This window comes from Cantharellus anzutake, assembly GCF_015039405.1.
Source record: "Cantharellus anzutake strain C23 chromosome Unknown EI90scaffold_3, whole genome shotgun sequence".
In the NCBI taxonomy this organism is placed as follows: domain Eukaryota; kingdom Fungi; phylum Basidiomycota; class Agaricomycetes; order Cantharellales; family Hydnaceae; genus Cantharellus; species Cantharellus anzutake.
Window position 1 is genome coordinate 2,188,244 of NW_024066953.1, and position 16,079 is coordinate 2,204,322.

A 16,079-nucleotide genomic window follows, 5' to 3' on the forward strand; every position below is an offset into this window, starting at 1 on the left:
TCAAACAGTATATTATTAGTGAGCGAGACCATTGCACGTCGGCAGACAGCAACGTTCAAATCCAAGTATTCGCCAACAAATCCTCATACACCAATAGAGACTGGCAACCTGCCTACTCAGCCATCAGCCATCAATAACGGCGAACGATTAGTTTGAAACTCCGGTTTTGAGAGCGATAAGATAATGGCGGGCGAGGATTAGAAATGCCCGGAGTTGGTATTCCGCTGTCGAGCAGCATCGAAATCAAACCCAATGCCAGTCTCAAAGCAAGGCTCGGAGGCAAACACCGGCCATTCGCTGATCGCCCAGTACAAAAAAACATTCTTTATATACTGTATACACTCTCAGACACTCTATCTCGCTTAACTCCGACGGTGACCCCTCGACTCGGACACGAAAGGCAACTAAGCTTGTGGTTTCTCTCTGCCCCAGCTAGCGCAACCTGCTACCCTCCGCATTTCCTGCTGTTGGCAGTCCTTTGCGAAACCAACTCCGGCCCGTACAATCCCACCCTGGGATTTCTGTGTGGGACAGAGGATCAGTGGGGGGGAGCGAGTCACCATGTTGAACTCTACGTCTGCCCTCTTCCCTAACGTATGGACGAGGGTCGTCAGTTCAGTTGTACATTTTTTCAGTGAGCATTTCCTAGTCCTCGCTCAACCTTATTTAGTACGCGATGTGGGGCCGCATGTGAACACTGAGTCAGTTCAACATTGTATGTTGTAACTTGATCTTGTCCATCTTACGCGCGCTGTGGCTGGTGAAAATGGCAAGGATTGCAGACTACATCCCACTTTTCTTCAAGTTTCTGCTTTACTGATTACGATATGCTAACATGACTTATCCCCGGCATGGTTCGTCAATACACGTACAGGTGCATGCACCCTGTCCTTCGTCCTCGCCCGCCGCACGGCATCTTCCCGTACCTCCTCCCTCACCACTTCCCTCGGCAACTGGCGCAACGTTTCCATAGCCCGCGTCGCCGTAATCTGCGCATTTACGGATTCCCTTCTTTTTATCCTTTTTAGTGGTGTCCTTGTCCATGGCGCTGGGCTAGAGCTGAACAAGACAAGCTGCACGATGGCATTCTTTGCTTGTGTTTTCCTCTACGCAAGCTCAAAACTCTTCATCTACATTTTCCTGAGTACGTCCCGCTCATCTGACCATATATGGAGTAAACCATCACTGGAAGCTTATGTCATCCTTCATATCGTCCCTGCTGCTCATCGATGAATATTCATCTCATATATTTCTCTTCACACAGCCGAACGAGTCTGGATCGTCTGGTCCAACTGGGCCACACCGAAAGATCCCTCCCGTCCACCATCGCGCTGGAGATCTCCCATCTATCTCCTCTGCGTGTTCTCCCTAGCGTTGTACGCGAGCTGTCCAGTCCTCGCCCTCAAATACCCTGTAAGGCACACAGAACATTTGTGCTATATTGGACTGCAAAGGCCGTCCAGTCTACTCCTTCTCAGCTATGATGTGTAAGTGTTTTTGTCATTAGACGGGGAGATCGGAGATCTACGATAATGATAGCTGATTATTCGGTTTGGCTTCGTCTATTGCAGTTACATCACTGTATTACTCACCTCACTATTCATTTATCCCTTGGCGAGGGATAAAATCATTTCTCCTCAACTCCGGCGTGTTGCCTCTCGTACTCTCATGTAAGCTGCGGACCCTCTTGGCTGTGTTCACTTCCTTATGCGTCTACATTATACCATCCTTCCTAGCGCATCCCTCGTGGCTCTTGTCACTTCGGCCTTAAACGTTACCGTGCTAACTATCCTCCAGGGCACAGAACGCGGTTGGATATGCATCACATCGTGTGGTTCAGATGTCTGCGTCAACGCACTGGTGGTATATAGCGTCACAGAAGTAGGCAGACGTAGTAAAGCTGTTACGGCATCTGTTATAAAGCAGGAAGAGAGTATAGGTGGGAATGGAAGACGCAGGAGGGTAAGACAGAGATGGAAAGCTGTTGAGGCCGCCGTCAGGAAGAGAGCGGGTCGGAGAAGGGCCAGTGGGAGTGGAGGCGCCGTTGATGCGGAGGCGGAACGGGTGGGAAGTGGGAGAAGGCATGTCTCTTTTGAATCGGCAGGACAAATATCGTCATTCCCGAGATCATGGTTTTCGAGGGGCATTCGGACCAGTGATGCACGCCGTGCGTTCTCCATTACTCGTGGAGATGCTACGGATAGCATCATCGGTGGGGAAGACGGGAAGAAGAGGATGGGGGTAGTGCGAGATGAGGACGATGCGGAGCGAGGTGCTTGTGATGATGTGGTAACTGAGGTAGTTGTTGGCATGGACGGGGAAAAGAATGGAGATAAGCGGGGACGCAAAGGGAAAGGGAAAGGGAAGGTAAATGTGAGAGTGAAAGTGGGGAATTCAAGTCCCATTGCGAGCATTTTCAGTGGTCTCAGTGGGAGAGGGCGGAGGTGGTCGAGGAGGGAAGGGACAAGCTATGCGAAGAAAGAGCAAAGGGTTGAGATGCATCCTTCGAACCAGTTACGGTCGTCAATGCCATCTCGGTCGCGGTCGCGGTCAAGTTCGCTCTCGAGGCGCTCAGAACTGCATCAAGATTCTACGATTATGCACGATCATTCATCAACTCGAGCTATCCCTCCTAGTAATTCATCCTTCAGACCTCATATACTATCTCCGTCCCCCTTTCGTTCTCGTTCCCCTTCGCCGTCGCGATCCCGTTCACGAGTTGACCCGCCACCCGCTTCCCTCCGTGATACCGAGTTTTTCCAGCAGGACACCATTAGTTCTATCCCCCCAAGCTCTTCTCATCCCCACTCAATCCCGGATCCTACACCCGCTACAGAAGTAGCTTCTTCCCTAACGTTGTCTATGCTTAGGAGCGGTGAAGGCACTGTTCCATAGAAGCGGCGCCCCAACCACCCTTCGGCTAAAGCAAGACCTTGTCAGCGACGAGATACCTCAATGCACACCCTCTCTTATTCCCATAGTCACCCTATCTTTGGTTCGCCCTTGCTACCAGTCGATGACCTCCCCCATCTAATTCCCACTTACTGTTTTCTTTCCCTGTTCCTTGTCCCCGCTCATATCAACGCTAACCTTCGAACGTCCCTCACGTTGAACCTGTTCAAGTCACGTAGTACCCAAGCTTCCGCACACTATACTAATCACATCTCACTGGCATCATTTTGGTCAACATCTTCATTGCCATCCTTCATACCCTCTACATTCGAGCTGTCCGGTAAGCCAGACGTTTCTTTTCTACATAAATTTCTCATTACTGCTTATGTGCGTATCACGTTCGCTGATCTTCAGACTCAATATCTTAATACGTGTATCTGAACTGCTTGTTTGGACTTTAACCCACTGATGATCATTCATTTCTTCCCAATTGCAACCACCCTCCTTTCTACCTTGATTGGTATATTGTGTTTTTGCTTTTCTTCCTTTCCCCAGTCAGTGCTGTCCCCGACAACGGCTATTTAATCTTACAGTACACTGGGGATGGCAAATAGTGACAATTCGTTGTACTCGCCGACAGCTAGGGCATGACTTGATATTGGATGCCGACAACGAATAAAGCGCATGTGAGTGAGGTCCGATGCAATAGCTCCAGTTCTTAGGTATTCAACCTTGATCCATCAATCAAATTCTTTTCATTGGGTGGCTATTCTTGACTTGAGGCCAAGCCGCAGAGGGAACCAAGTTCCGCCATTAGTGAAGCCTACAGCTGAACAAGCTCATAACCTTCGCGAGAACCGTAGCCAAGTCTTAGTCCTGCCCTTAATGCATCAATAACGGCAGCAGCGTTTGCCAAACCGAATACGAGCGTTGAAGCGTAGAAGAAGTTGGCATTTCCAGAACCCTGGCCCATCCACAAGTGATGGAAGAGAGGGAGGAGGAGCGCAGAGTGCATGTGAAGCATGACCGTTGGTAGGGGATGGCGTAATTCTGAACTGGAGTTAATTTAGTGGAGCGCGAAAAAGGACCACAACATACGAGGTAGTAGTTCCGGGAATAGAGTATACATGGCTGTAAAGAGCCCCGGATCGGATAGTGTAGGGTATGACTTGAAAGTGGCAATGATCCCCTCCAGTATAAACGTAGCGAATAACGGGTCGTGACTAAGAGAGCTGATGCATGAGCTTCGAGTCATAGCCAAGCTTACCCACTCACCCTAGTTTAACCACTACAGGTACAGGGTATACCATCAAGTGCATCTGGGTGATCTTGCATCAATAACGCAAAAATGGCAGAATAGAGCGGCGCACCGAGAAGCATGCGAGGAAGAAAGGTCGAAAATGATCGAAAATCTCTGTAAAAAAGTACCACCAAAGTCCGGGGTTTGGGTGAGGTCGGATAGTAGAATGCTGAAAGACATCAACGATTGGGCGACAAAGTAACGAGGCTCATTGGCTTACATGGCACCCCATGTGCGAGATATCCAAGCAGGGCTGTCCATCAGATAAGTGGACAGCCCGACCAGTATAGCTAGGTACAAGAGAAACTCCGCAAGTAACTTCATCATGGAAGTTACCCTCGGCAGTCGACTCATGGATGGGTCCGCGAGCGCAGAGGTGGGATTACGGAGGATCAGAAGTGATATCGGCGGTGCAAGAAGGATGGAGGTGAGGGAAGAATAGGTTAGAAACGCGAGGGCCAAGAGTGAGGTCGACTTGTTGCCTTCAGGCATTAGGAAGATTGTGAGCGCAAAATGGAAAAGAAATGCCTTGTGTTATGCTAACCTCGTGATGCAAAGAATAAACTCGCTAGGAATAAAGTATTGTCAACGGTAGATGTGGATAAAGCGAGGGTCGGTAGGAGAATGTAAGGATGCAAGAGATAGCTGACATACATATGAGCCCTAACCAGGAACACGAGGAACAAACCAACCTACGCAGAGACTATCAAGCACTCTTGGAATGTGTCCTTCGTCCGACTCCGCATCCTCCATATTTTCAAGAGTAGCCATGCACCTACACCATCAAGAATCGCCCATAGTGCGCTTGCAAACCTCGTACTGAGCGGCAATAATGTAGAAAAAATAGCCAGATATAATGGTGGCTATCACAGCGTATGAATGAGAAGACCCACAACGAAAATACCCGGCCACTCACATGCCGAACTATGCCGCCAGAGTAGGGGTCATACCCTTTTTCAAAAAGGTACACCCCCTCCCTCACTGCGCCAACATTGGCAAGACTTGAGTATCATATGACAGGGATGATTCTCCATCACTCACAATGAACAAAATCAGTGAAAGGGGAGGTGAGCTGTGCATCATGTTCAAGCCATTGAGGCAGATTAGTTAGGAAGAGTGAGCTTCGCAGCACGAACACTACGAGACCAAACGAAGCAAGCATCGAGCTCAACCAGTTAATTCCAAATCCCACGTGATCATCCCTTGAACGCTGTCAACGTCGATCTCGCATTTTGATACCCAGGTCGCGACGATGTCTTTGCATGCCATTCAGGCGAGTCAAACTTCATATACAAGCCCTTTTAATTATCCGCTCTAACTGATCGCTGGTTTATAGTCGCAGTACTGGGCGGTGCGTGACTATCTAAGCCCAGTTGAGTCCATTGGCACTGACTGCAAAGCGTACATCTGAGTTTCGTGATGCTTAGGTTCTCCGAGAGAGCAAATTTAAGGAGCATGGTCGCATTACACCTGGTATTTATGTGCTACCGATCTCCTTTTCCTTCCCACTGATAGCCCATGTTGATATACCCCTTGATCAGAGGAGTTCGTTGCGGCTGGGGATTTCCTCACCTACAAATTTCCGCTATGGACGTGGTGAGTTTTTACTGATGATGAAAGCTCAGTTGAATGAACTATTTCCAATCGTCGTGTCCAGGGAGAAAGGCGAGCCCTCCAAAGCACGCGACTTCTTGCCACCAGAGAAGCAGTATCTGATGACACGAGCAGGTAAGTGCCTTCGATACTCTATTCGCAGACATGCCGGTCATTTACCGCTCCATTAGTGCCGTGTCCTCGGCGAGCTACCTCATTAGCATATACAGACGCTGATGAGGATGCAGAGAAGATGCTTTCCTTTGCAGAGGAAGGCACAGATGACAAAGAAGAGGAATGGGTTCAGACTCACTCTGGGCGAAGTAAGTATTTATCTTCCCCATTTCGGTTGCAAGCTCAGAGATCATCCCCAGAACCTTCGGAGGCAGCGCACATAGGAGACATAGATGACATTCCAGATTTCGATGGCCCGGCATCTGGACTCCCAGCCGCGATGAATAAATTGGATATCAATGCTTCCCCTCACATCGACGACATTCCTGACATGGAGGAGGAGGGTCTCGAAGAAGAGGACGAAGGTCAAAAACCACTTGCTGTGGAGTGAGTGACCGGAGCTCCTCATCTGAGTACTACCTGACATGATGGGCATGAATAGACCGCTCCAAGATGCGAAAGGAAATTTACTGCAAGTACGGACGTACGATGTCATGATTACCTACGACAAGTACTATCAGACACCACGAATCTGGCTTCTAGGCTATGACGAGGTGAGTTTGGGATGCATATTTGATTCTCTGGCTGCTCACTTGGTTTTGTCTGTAGGCCCGTAATCCACTCACGCCTTCCCAAGTCTTTCAAGATGTATCAGCCGATCATGCCTTTAAAACGGTCACAATCGATCCCTTCCCTCATTCATCTAAGCTCAGAGTCGCCTCAGTTCACCCTTGCAAACATGCAGACGTCATGAAGAAGGTTATTGAACGCATGAACGCTGGGGTTATCGACGAGCAGAAGGCGAATACCCCTGGGAAAGGCGCTGACGGCAAGAAGCGGTGGTTTGGTGGAGTGGTGCGAAAGGTTACAGGGGGAGGCAATTCGTCAACTCCAGCAGCTGACCAGAACAACAACGGCAGTTCAGAGGGAATGCGAGTCGATATGTACCTTGTCGTGTTCCTCAAATTCATCGCCAGCATCGTGCCGACCATCGAAGTGGATTCTACCACGGCATTATAGGAGTGACAGCGTTTGCATTCGTGTACTCTCTAGACTAGGACTCGCGCAATTGTGCATTTCACAACCTATTTGTATCATAACCCGAAACAAATAAAACATCAAGTAGTCCGTCCGATCACGACAAGGATTCAACGTTCCCCAATCACGAATAAGGACATCATGTCACGCGAGGCCCGCAAGAGAGACCTCACGCCTTGACCATGGTGGATTCCGATTTGTGGCGTTCCCGATACTTATGGGACTTCTTGGGCCGTTTGTTCGCTCGGCCGTTCTCCTGCTGGTCCTTCTCTTGCTTTCCCTCTGGAGTCGCTTTCTCCGAAATTGCCTCTTTGCCCAGGTCAAGGCACGCCGTGCTAGATGTGACGGGCTCAGCGGGTGGTGATTTAGCATGATCAACCTTTTTCTTCTTCTTATGTTTTACTGCCTCCACGCCATCAGATCCGGGTGTTGCTTTTGTTGAAGGAATATTGTCCCTTTTGCGCTTGCTTGACTGTTTTAGAGTTTCGGAATTGTCGGTAGCAGCGTCCTGGCAAGGCGTGTCAGAAAACGTCGTACCATGAGAGAGTGTCAGTAGACAGCACCAGCCTTTTCACGGAGTTGATGAGGTTTGTTTTGTGTGTATGTCTCCTTCGAAGAATCCTCAGTGGGACTCAGGTCCGGTGAGGTGGGTTTAGGGCTGATGTTGGGGGGAGTCACATAAGACTTCGCCTTTGATTCAGTAAATTTGGTGTTGGTGCTGCTGGGCTCGCAACTTTGAAGTAGCCCCTCTCCATCACCCCCACCTCGAGATTTCTCATGCTTATCCCCGCTACTTCTATTATCATTTTTACGCGAAGATGAGTCCTAGATGAGGGGACATCAGTTATGTCAGGTACTGATACAAAGCGACAACAACTTACAGAGTGCTTGCGCCCCTTGTACAATGCCCCTTGATATTTCTCCGCTTCAGAGATGCACCTTACATGAGACCTAAAGAGAATATATCCTCAGAGAAGAAACAGGGAAATTTCAAGCTAGTATGGCTGACATGAATTCACGAGGACCCTGGAATGTTTGCGAACAGTCTAGACAGGACACTGAAGCGTGACAACGTGCTAAATATGTGCGTTTACAATTGGCAGAAGCCCCCGCAAAAAAAAAAAACTTTCCTCACCGTAGTGCTTCTGGAGCGCTGGTTTCTTGATCACGTCTGAGCAGCCTGTGGCCCGGGTGCAATGAGCATCAAAACCCGCTCGCTTTCCAGAACAAACATACCGTCACACCTATGACATATTGAATCTTCACTCACACAGAGAAACAGATTATAATACTTACTGGAAGGATACCATATTTTTTATGTCGATGGTTTACTTGGCAATAAAGTTCTTCAAGATAATTCCCACAAATGGTCTAGAAATCTTTTGCAATGCCCTTCACTGGTCTCGGCACCGTGATAGCAATCTCTGTGTTTCTTGGGGACCTCCCAATCTGCCCTTCCGCCTCGAAGCTTCGCCTTTTGACAGATGTTGGGATCTGGAAGAGTCATGTGATTACCGACTTTAACAAACTTCAAGCGTGGTGCGTAAAGGCAGTCATCCTCATCTCAGCAACTATCTCGGAAGCCCATTTTTCCGCGGTCCCTGCTGAGTTAAATATGCCCCGACTGTCTTCCGATTCCCAAGATCCCAAACGTATTAGCATCGGCCCTAGTCTACGTGCAAGAATCAAACGCGCCAAGAAAGCTATTCTGAGATCATACAAAGTGAAATTGCTCAAGGGAACAGACCTTCCAATACGATTACGGCCGGTGTGTCCCCAGCGCCTTAGCACTATGACCTAGAAGTCACTACTCACCTGAGCGCGCATCGTAGTGGTTCTTATTTTTCACCGCACTGATCCTCACCCTGTTAGGATTGCTCGGGTTCACCACCATGTGGGACATTTTCCTGCCGACGTCATAGCTCTCACCCATATTTGATTCCAACAGCCATGTCCCATTCAACGACAAAGTGCTACACTTCGTATGTATGGGCACCGCAACGGGTGTCTTCTACTGGATATTTGATGTAGACGAGTGAGTAATGCGCACTGGTTTGGCCGATATAAATATCCAGCATTTATCAGGGATGCGCGTCGAGTATGGTTTTGGCGCTACTCTGCACTCAACTTTACGTTCGGTGTTTGTTTCTTAGTGGGAGGTATCTTCAGCGAGATTGTACAATCAATGTTGCCAGTGGGTAGTCCTCTCCCTCTTCAATAATTGGCTTTTGTTTGAGAAAGATGTAAGTATCGGAAATTTGAAGCAGGGGATATCATTGTAAGCACCATTCTATCCGCACTCATATTACCCTACTGAACAATGCTATTCTGTTTAGGCAAATATCCTTGGGAGTTCATGTGGGCTCACAGGTACATAATCTATCCCTAAAGGATATTTCACCACTGAAACGATTCAGTTGCATACTACCTTGAAAAATATTATCGCAAGCGACGAGAAATCGCACGATTATATCAACCCATCGATGCAGATATCGCGGATGCCATATCAGATGACGAGCTGGATAGTCTCACATCTGAAGCTCATGCCCTCCCCCTTTACCGCCAGCAATCGAAACCAGAGAACGTCCCGACATCGAGAAACCCATCACGAATGCGGGATGTATGGGATGACCGCGAGGAGCTGTTCGCTGTTGATGAGGAAGATGAGGATGAGCTAGAGGGTGATAATATTCATCCACAACCAAACCATCAGCACTGAGGCATCCCCCTTCTTTCCCATCTTGCCATTTTGCTGTGTATTCTCATTTGGTGCGAGGCATGGACTCGGCTTCATTTAATAAGTCGTTACTATTAGTATTTTGCTTGGGATAGAGCAAGTAATTCAATAAACAGATGACGATCCCAAACTCACAAACATTTATCTGTGAGTGTTTAATACCCGTCATAATAATGTATTGAATGTTGAGTACGGAGGGTCTGGAAAAGCATGAAGGTTTCAAATGCTGGCCTCATTCATCATCAATTCGGGGATTCCAATGATCGAAGGTCTGAGAGACCTTCTCCCAATCCAATACATTCCAAAACCGCTTCAGATACTCCTCTTTCCCCCAAAGTCCATAGTCCGTCATCCAGGCATGCTCGTGAAGTGAGATACAGAAGAGAGGATTAAGCACACTACCAACTTGGGTTAAATTGCCCGTGAAGCCACTGGCAGACGTGTTCACCGATCTTGTTTGGTTGGGATTCGCATGGTTGCTACTTTTCGAGGAATGCGAGGGGGAGGAAAGGGGCGATGCAGGCGGTGTTGGTGTCAATGTGTTTGGTGTGCCGAAGGATGGGGAGTAGGCAAGAGAAGAGAGGCGAGTACTTTCACCGATAACGGGGCCCGAGCGAGGGGTTCTCTGTGCTCTAGCCCGAACAATAATTGTTCCTGCTCCGTACGTCGGGATGATGGCCAGATTTTTTTGTAGGTCTGTTACGAGCCAGATCCACCCGGAGGAAATCATCCCCATTGCTGCCGCGCTCAGGGTAGATTTAAGTAATGAAAGAGAGCCAAAGCTCCTATCAACTCCCAGGTGCAGCCTCCCACTCATGATTCGCTCGTGGTTCTGTGAAGGGCTGTATTTTGATGGAGGTCTCTGAAATTGAAGTGAGGACACGAGTGCAACAAAGGCCATGTCTAGCTGCTCACGAGGTGGTCAAGAAAGAAACTGTTGTTCATGGCTTGGCTCGCCATGTTAAACGCAAGCGGTTGATTTGGGTCCTGCGCTGTTCTCACGATTGTGGTAAAAACACTCAGGTTCTCATATTGTGTATCTGGGATGGAAGGCGTTCGATTAGGCACTTCATAAAAAATAGGACCATACCTTTTACCTGATCATTAAGTCTGGAGAGAAGACCTCCCTGATACTCAACAGCCAACAAGCGAAGCGCCTTTGGTGATAGGAAGTCACCCATCCCCTCGTCAATGTCATATCTCAAATTAGGCACGGTGTGCACATGGCGACAAGACCTTCGAGAAAATGGAGGCCTAGAAGAAAAAAATGATGAAGCTATTTCCGCCCGTCGGGGCGAAGCGCCCCAGCGTGGAGGCCCTAAGACGCGAAATATCCTGCACATGAAGACCAAGTCACGGGAAACGCGCCGGAACCAGATTTAGGCATCACGAGACGCAATTTGAATCAGATACTGGCCACGTCCATGGCGAAAGGAACGTCTGCAAAAGTGCCCGCAAAGATACCCGAAAAGGTGCCTGAAAAGGCGAAGCCTAGTGCTATTCTAACCCTTTGGAGAAAGTAAGTCTCGCCTAGCACCAACATTCAGCTCACACTGAAAGCGACTTGGGCAGTTATCTCGACACGACCCCCTCGAATCTCAAAGTCATTGATTCGTTTCTCGCATTCATTATGCTGTCGGGCATCATACAGTTTGCTTATTGTGTCCTCGTTACTGCCTTCCCTTATAATGCATTCCTGGCTGCGTGAGTAGCGTAAACCTTTACTACAGCTTTGTTTTTACACTTTCACCTTTACAGATTCGCCAGCACCATTGGTCAATTTGTCCTCACAGCTTCACTACGCTCCCAAGTAAACCCTAGCAACCGTTCCCACTTCAACACCATATCTTCGCAACGGTTAGCACTATTGAATTCTGTCCAATCGCTACAGAACTCATTCATGTTCACACCATCGATTGCAGGGCATTTGCTGACTTTACCGTAGGCTCAATTGTATTACACTTCTTTGTGTTTAACTTCTTAGGGTAAACAACACCCTGCCGTTGATGTATCCACGTTTCAATCCAGAAACTCTCCCATGTGGGTCGCCTGATACTGTGTGCTGTAGGAGACACGTATGCTATATGCAGAGAGGGGCGAATTACACGAAGAGGCTAGAAGACGAATACAAGCTGAGATACAGGTTTATAAACAGTTGATTTTTCTTTATTGCGGGTCACGTAATTAGCCGCTCCGGGAGCGCTCGAACGATGGTGATCGCTGTTGGACGTCAAGTAAGTGCCACGTAGCAAAGAAGCAAAGAGTGTGTGAGAGGTCTTACACCAAAGAAAACAACAGCTAAATCAAAAGCATACTCTCCAACTTCGAGGTATGACCTCAAAAGTTCTGGAGGTTGTTGATAATTGTCAGTCTTTGGAGAGTATCTCTTGGCATAACAAAGTGGCTTACGCCTCACATCCTTATTTGGGATGTTCGAAAGTCGCGGTCTGCACAGCATAAGGAGATACAGATGTGCGAGAGAGGTCAGGAGCTAGTTTCCGTCAGCGGACAAACACGCACGTTAATCCAGTTGATCGTTTAATGCCAGCAAGAAAGGCGCTTATCAGCAGCGCGTCAAAGCCGTAGTGAACTAGTCTTCCGAACATGCCGAGAGAAAGCGAGACTATCTGTAGAGCACTGTCCGACGTCGATGTCAGGATTAACAAAGTCACGTGGAAGGACAAGTGTTTATCAATTGGCGAACTTCTTGCATGCTGATTGCCTGGCTTGCAAGTTGCACATAGCAAGTGTAGGATCGCGGCATCGCAGCCCGACATCCTAAGCTAAGCATGATTTGAGCACGATATCACATTGTCATTAGATATCGTGCTCTCAGCTCACACATTGTATATACTTATATACATTTCTGTGTGGCACAAAGGAACAAGGGCCAAAGCGTCAGAATAACAATACTTCCCATAAAAAAGAACAATAACCATAACAACAAAGGGCCACTAGTTCAACAAATGTCTTCAGTATGTTACTTCTGGACGTGGAAAAGACCCAGAAACCTCGTCCCCAAAGGAGAAGTCATAGAGGCTGGAGTCCTGCCTACCCAAAAGACAAATTCCGGTGGGGTTCAAAGATTACAGAAAAATGTCGCGGACACCAGAAAACTAAATCCTGAAAACTCCGAAAAAATACAGGAAGAAATACAAATCCTCAGAGACGGTGACACAACACGCTACTTAGTCAATGCGGAAATCTCCCAAGGAAAATGGACGCCTGGCCAGCAACAGTCTCAACAAACTGAAAACATGGGAATAAAAAGGCCTACCCCACGCTAGAAGGTAGACTAATGGCACAAATGGCAATTGGGGGTATGACCCAGTTCCTAACCTATTGCGCAAGGGATGCCGGAGCATATCGAAAACCACCCACACAAACAATAACGATCACCACCCATAAGCATGGACCAGCTGAGCGCCCCCCCGCCGCGATAGGGGAGGCCATCCAACTGATAGGGGTGAGGCGAATTAATACGTACTGGACAAATTTCAGAATAGATCCCTGGCAGCGGCAGCAGACGCGGCCGAAGCAATTATCGTGGCACCACTACCAAAAGAGACAATTGAACGTGAGAAAAGCGACCCCAGCATCACAAACATCTTTGCCCAGAGCCTCTTCATAAAATCGAAATACACAAGCAGAACCCTAACACACGAACCAGGAAAGGTCTCAAACGCGGGAGCCAGGTATGGACTAAAGATCAATGCTCGAAGCCTCAGCGCAAACCTAAGGCTGAACCGGACTAGCCCAATGCCTAGGAAACCTGAAAACTCATAGGGGATCTGGTGATTCAGTCCAGCCTAAGCGAAGAGGAGCTCCATCGGCCAACGAGAATAAACTGTACATGCCAGCCATGCGCGCTACACCGAGAACAGGGCTGCGACAGACCTGAAAAATGCTACAAGTTAGCGGGAGACATACACGCAAACCTCGTCCCAAGCTTCAGCGCGTACGAAGCACCAATAGGACTGGACAGAGGTAGGCCTAGAGTGCATACGCAGACACTGCTGAGGTGATATAAAATCTTCGGACCCCCCGAATCAAGGAACCATGCATGAGATTCACAAGGACTTCAGGAACTTCAGGAAAGAAAGATTCCATGCTCGGTTCGACACTACAGAGCCCACAACCCAAGCCAGTCCTAAGACATAGTCGCCTGCACGGATAGCTCATGCTCACGAAACGGTGAGACAAACGCAGAGGCAAGTACGGTTCGGCCCCGAAGTAAAGGGAAACCAGTAAAAACGCAGTATGGATAAACAAATAACGCAGCAGAAATATTAGCGATAAACTACGCAGCGACGGTCGCACCCTCAAATACAAGACTACACATAGAGACCGACTCAACCTGGTGTATGTACACCCTGTAGAAGGCCTCCAGAGGCCAGGGGCACCGGCTACGTGTGCGCAGGGCACCCGGTGGTCATAAAAAACCTGTGAACACAGATACAGGACCGGAATAACTACAGTGGAATGGGTAAAGGCCATGCCGGAACCGTAGGAAATGAGGGAGCGGACTGGACAAACTCGCAGCAGCGCAGAGCCCGGAGAGCAACGAGTACCCCGATGCAGACTTGACGGACTGTGCAATGGAGCAAGACTGAGTAGCCTCATGCAAACCTTGGTATATAGGCTGATCATAAGGCAAAGCCCGCGCTAAGCCAAAGCGCCACGAACAACCTCAACAAGATGGGAACCACACTGGAGACCATGAACGAAGAGAAGCCAGCTAATGAAGGATTTGGTTATCAATACTAATAAAATAAACGCGACAAACCGTACCAATATATAAACATAGGCACGTTCATATGCGCCAAAGATGAGAGAAAAGGAGGATATGAATCACTTGCTTCTTGAACGCTCCCGCAATGAAAGTAAAACCATATGAGAACCTTCAAAAACTCTAGCAACTAAGAAAAAATCAATTGACTGGAAAACATGGATTATCTACACGTCATGACGGCCCCCGGTTCTCGATAAAAAAACTGCAACGAAAAACTGAGACAAAAACTCTCACGACTACTCACAATCCTAGTCTCAGGAAGCGCATGGCTGATCAATGCATCGCGAAAGCTAACAGAGGTTTCACCAAAGAAACTTCATGCGGCAGGACTCCCCGCCTCTATGACAGGCAAACACCTCTTCAGGCGGTTCATAATGATACAGGAGATAGCTCGTGCCGTTATTGTCCCTGCGAAGAAGAAGAAGCCTCGATAAGGCACATACCGACGAACAGGACGCAAGGAATCATTATAGAATACAGGTAAGGGGGAGTAGTGGAGGAGCTCAAAGGGGCCACGTGGAAGCAATAGAAGTGCTAATCAATTTGTGTAAGAGGGCTGGTTCTCTGGAGTGAAACATCAAGGGATACCTGACCGTTGTTTCAGCGGACCAGTGGCGTTTGTACGATGCGGTGAGAAAGGTGGCCTTGATCCAGGAGTCCATCAGTCTGTAGCTAAAGCTCCGCCTGAGCAAAAGGGACACACTCAGAGCGTCGAGTTGTTTTACAGCGGAGTCCGAGGCACGGACGCAAGCCCCACGAAGATGCCCAGACCTTTAGGCAGGTTGCCAGCCTCTCATGTGTTCGACCATGATAAGCGGCTGTGACCGAGGGATTGGCCGAACGCGCGACACTTTCCTTTTCAGAAATAGAATTCGAGATGCCACACACCGGGGCATTCCGTTTCTTTTTTTCTTGTGGGGTTGTGATTCGCTTTTGGTGTCTGCTTTATTCTTCTATAATTTGGATTGTTTAACTGAGGTCGTTTCATGCGCAACCGACCGCCGCGACCAGACAAAACTTATTCCATCGCTTTCGTGATATGCCTCACACACCAATTAAGCACCAGATATAACGAGAGGCAATCTTAAATTCACTTGAGTATTGCAATGTGCCGAGCCTATAGCGGAGATACACTGTCCTTGATGCAGTATGAGTGCGATCAAATGGCAAGGATAATGGGTTGCTGTAATATCAACAATCGGTTCCGACAACGGAGTGGCGAAGGGGAATAAGATTGTTGGTGGTGAATCTGACAATGTGGTCACCGACCATCCCCTACATGGTTGGGACAGGTTGGCATATCAATTATAATTGGAGAACTTGAGGTGATATGGACACATGCATCGATCAAGGCGAAAGTGGTGTTGTGCTCGGCTCCTCGGGAGGATAATAAAGCACACAACGATTGGGGGGAGAAACAAATGAAGCTAGGTGGATTAAAAAGAAAGCATCTCGATGACGGCAGAACACGGTATTAGACGCGAGCCCACAGTGTTGACGTGCAGATATGGGGATCAGAGAGATTTGGGGGAACATGATGACCGAGACAAGCA

At 48.4% G+C, this 16,079-nt stretch overlaps 8 protein-coding genes across 8 annotated transcripts; 4 read left to right on the forward strand and 4 right to left on the reverse strand.

Annotated features, from left to right (window-relative positions):
- Positions 1-561: 561 nt before the first annotated feature.
- On the forward strand, positions 562-2,495 carry EI90DRAFT_3011825 (uncharacterized protein; the record flags this gene model as incomplete). Its single annotated transcript, XM_039056515.1, has 7 exons — positions 562-634; positions 671-715; positions 875-1,144; positions 1,265-1,487; positions 1,572-1,670; positions 1,737-2,367; positions 2,421-2,495. The coding sequence occupies 7 exons, from the start codon at positions 562-564 to the stop codon at positions 2,493-2,495; spliced, it is 1,416 nt and encodes a 471-aa protein (XP_038922971.1).
- Positions 2,496-3,430: 935 nt separating this feature from the next.
- Positions 3,431-5,354, reverse strand: EI90DRAFT_3278890 (GPI transamidase subunit PIG-U; the record flags this gene model as incomplete). Its single annotated transcript, XM_039066635.1, has 9 exons — positions 3,431-3,942; positions 3,991-4,115; positions 4,168-4,211; positions 4,263-4,361; positions 4,475-4,674; positions 4,737-4,837; positions 4,889-5,055; positions 5,109-5,173; positions 5,234-5,354. 9 exons carry the CDS (start codon positions 5,352-5,354, stop codon positions 3,716-3,718), a joined length of 1,149 nt encoding a protein of 382 aa, XP_038922972.1. The 3' UTR covers positions 3,431-3,715.
- Positions 5,223-7,280, forward strand: EI90DRAFT_3278891 (autophagocytosis associated protein). The gene is made up of 10 exons (XM_039066636.1): positions 5,223-5,259; positions 5,314-5,465; positions 5,529-5,564; positions 5,620-5,665; positions 5,734-5,788; positions 5,850-5,920; positions 5,977-6,108; positions 6,160-6,324; positions 6,413-6,513; positions 6,569-7,280. The coding sequence occupies exons 2-10, from the start codon at positions 5,445-5,447 to the stop codon at positions 6,977-6,979; spliced, it is 1,038 nt and encodes a 345-aa protein (XP_038922973.1). The 5' UTR covers positions 5,223-5,259; positions 5,314-5,444; the 3' UTR covers positions 6,980-7,280.
- A 391-nt stretch (positions 7,281-7,671) lies between these two features.
- On the reverse strand, positions 7,672-8,181 carry EI90DRAFT_2904731 (uncharacterized protein; the record flags this gene model as incomplete). The annotated part of the gene is made up of 3 exons (XM_039054177.1): positions 7,672-7,948; positions 8,007-8,073; positions 8,133-8,181. Coding segments are annotated over 3 exons (393 nt in total), but the record flags the coding sequence as incomplete, so codon positions are not given.
- A 757-nt stretch (positions 8,182-8,938) lies between these two features.
- Positions 8,939-9,810, forward strand: EI90DRAFT_1331386 (uncharacterized protein). Its single transcript, XM_039051677.1, has 5 exons — positions 8,939-9,032; positions 9,083-9,191; positions 9,246-9,275; positions 9,334-9,367; positions 9,415-9,810. The coding sequence occupies exons 1-5, from the start codon at positions 8,986-8,988 to the stop codon at positions 9,714-9,716; spliced, it is 522 nt and encodes a 173-aa protein (XP_038922975.1). The 5' UTR covers positions 8,939-8,985; the 3' UTR covers positions 9,717-9,810.
- EI90DRAFT_3278892 (Manganese/iron superoxide dismutase) lies at positions 9,776-11,121 on the reverse strand (the record flags this gene model as incomplete). The annotated part of the gene is made up of 4 exons (XM_039066637.1): positions 9,776-10,596; positions 10,650-10,774; positions 10,825-10,970; positions 11,084-11,121. The coding sequence occupies 4 exons, from the start codon at positions 11,119-11,121 to the stop codon at positions 9,967-9,969; spliced, it is 939 nt and encodes a 312-aa protein (XP_038922976.1). The 3' UTR covers positions 9,776-9,966.
- Positions 11,122-11,158: 37 nt separating this feature from the next.
- Positions 11,159-11,956, forward strand: EI90DRAFT_3278894 (DAD/Ost2; the record flags this gene model as incomplete). The annotated part of the gene is made up of 4 exons (XM_039066638.1): positions 11,159-11,253; positions 11,307-11,438; positions 11,493-11,591; positions 11,657-11,956. The coding sequence occupies 4 exons, from the start codon at positions 11,159-11,161 to the stop codon at positions 11,721-11,723; spliced, it is 393 nt and encodes a 130-aa protein (XP_038922977.1). The 3' UTR covers positions 11,724-11,956.
- Positions 11,919-12,340, reverse strand: EI90DRAFT_3116289 (uncharacterized protein; the record flags this gene model as incomplete). Its single annotated transcript, XM_039062879.1, has 3 exons — positions 11,919-11,954; positions 12,016-12,181; positions 12,255-12,340. 3 exons carry the CDS (start codon positions 12,338-12,340, stop codon positions 11,919-11,921), a joined length of 288 nt encoding a protein of 95 aa, XP_038922978.1.
- Positions 12,341-16,079: the final 3,739 nt, after the last annotated feature.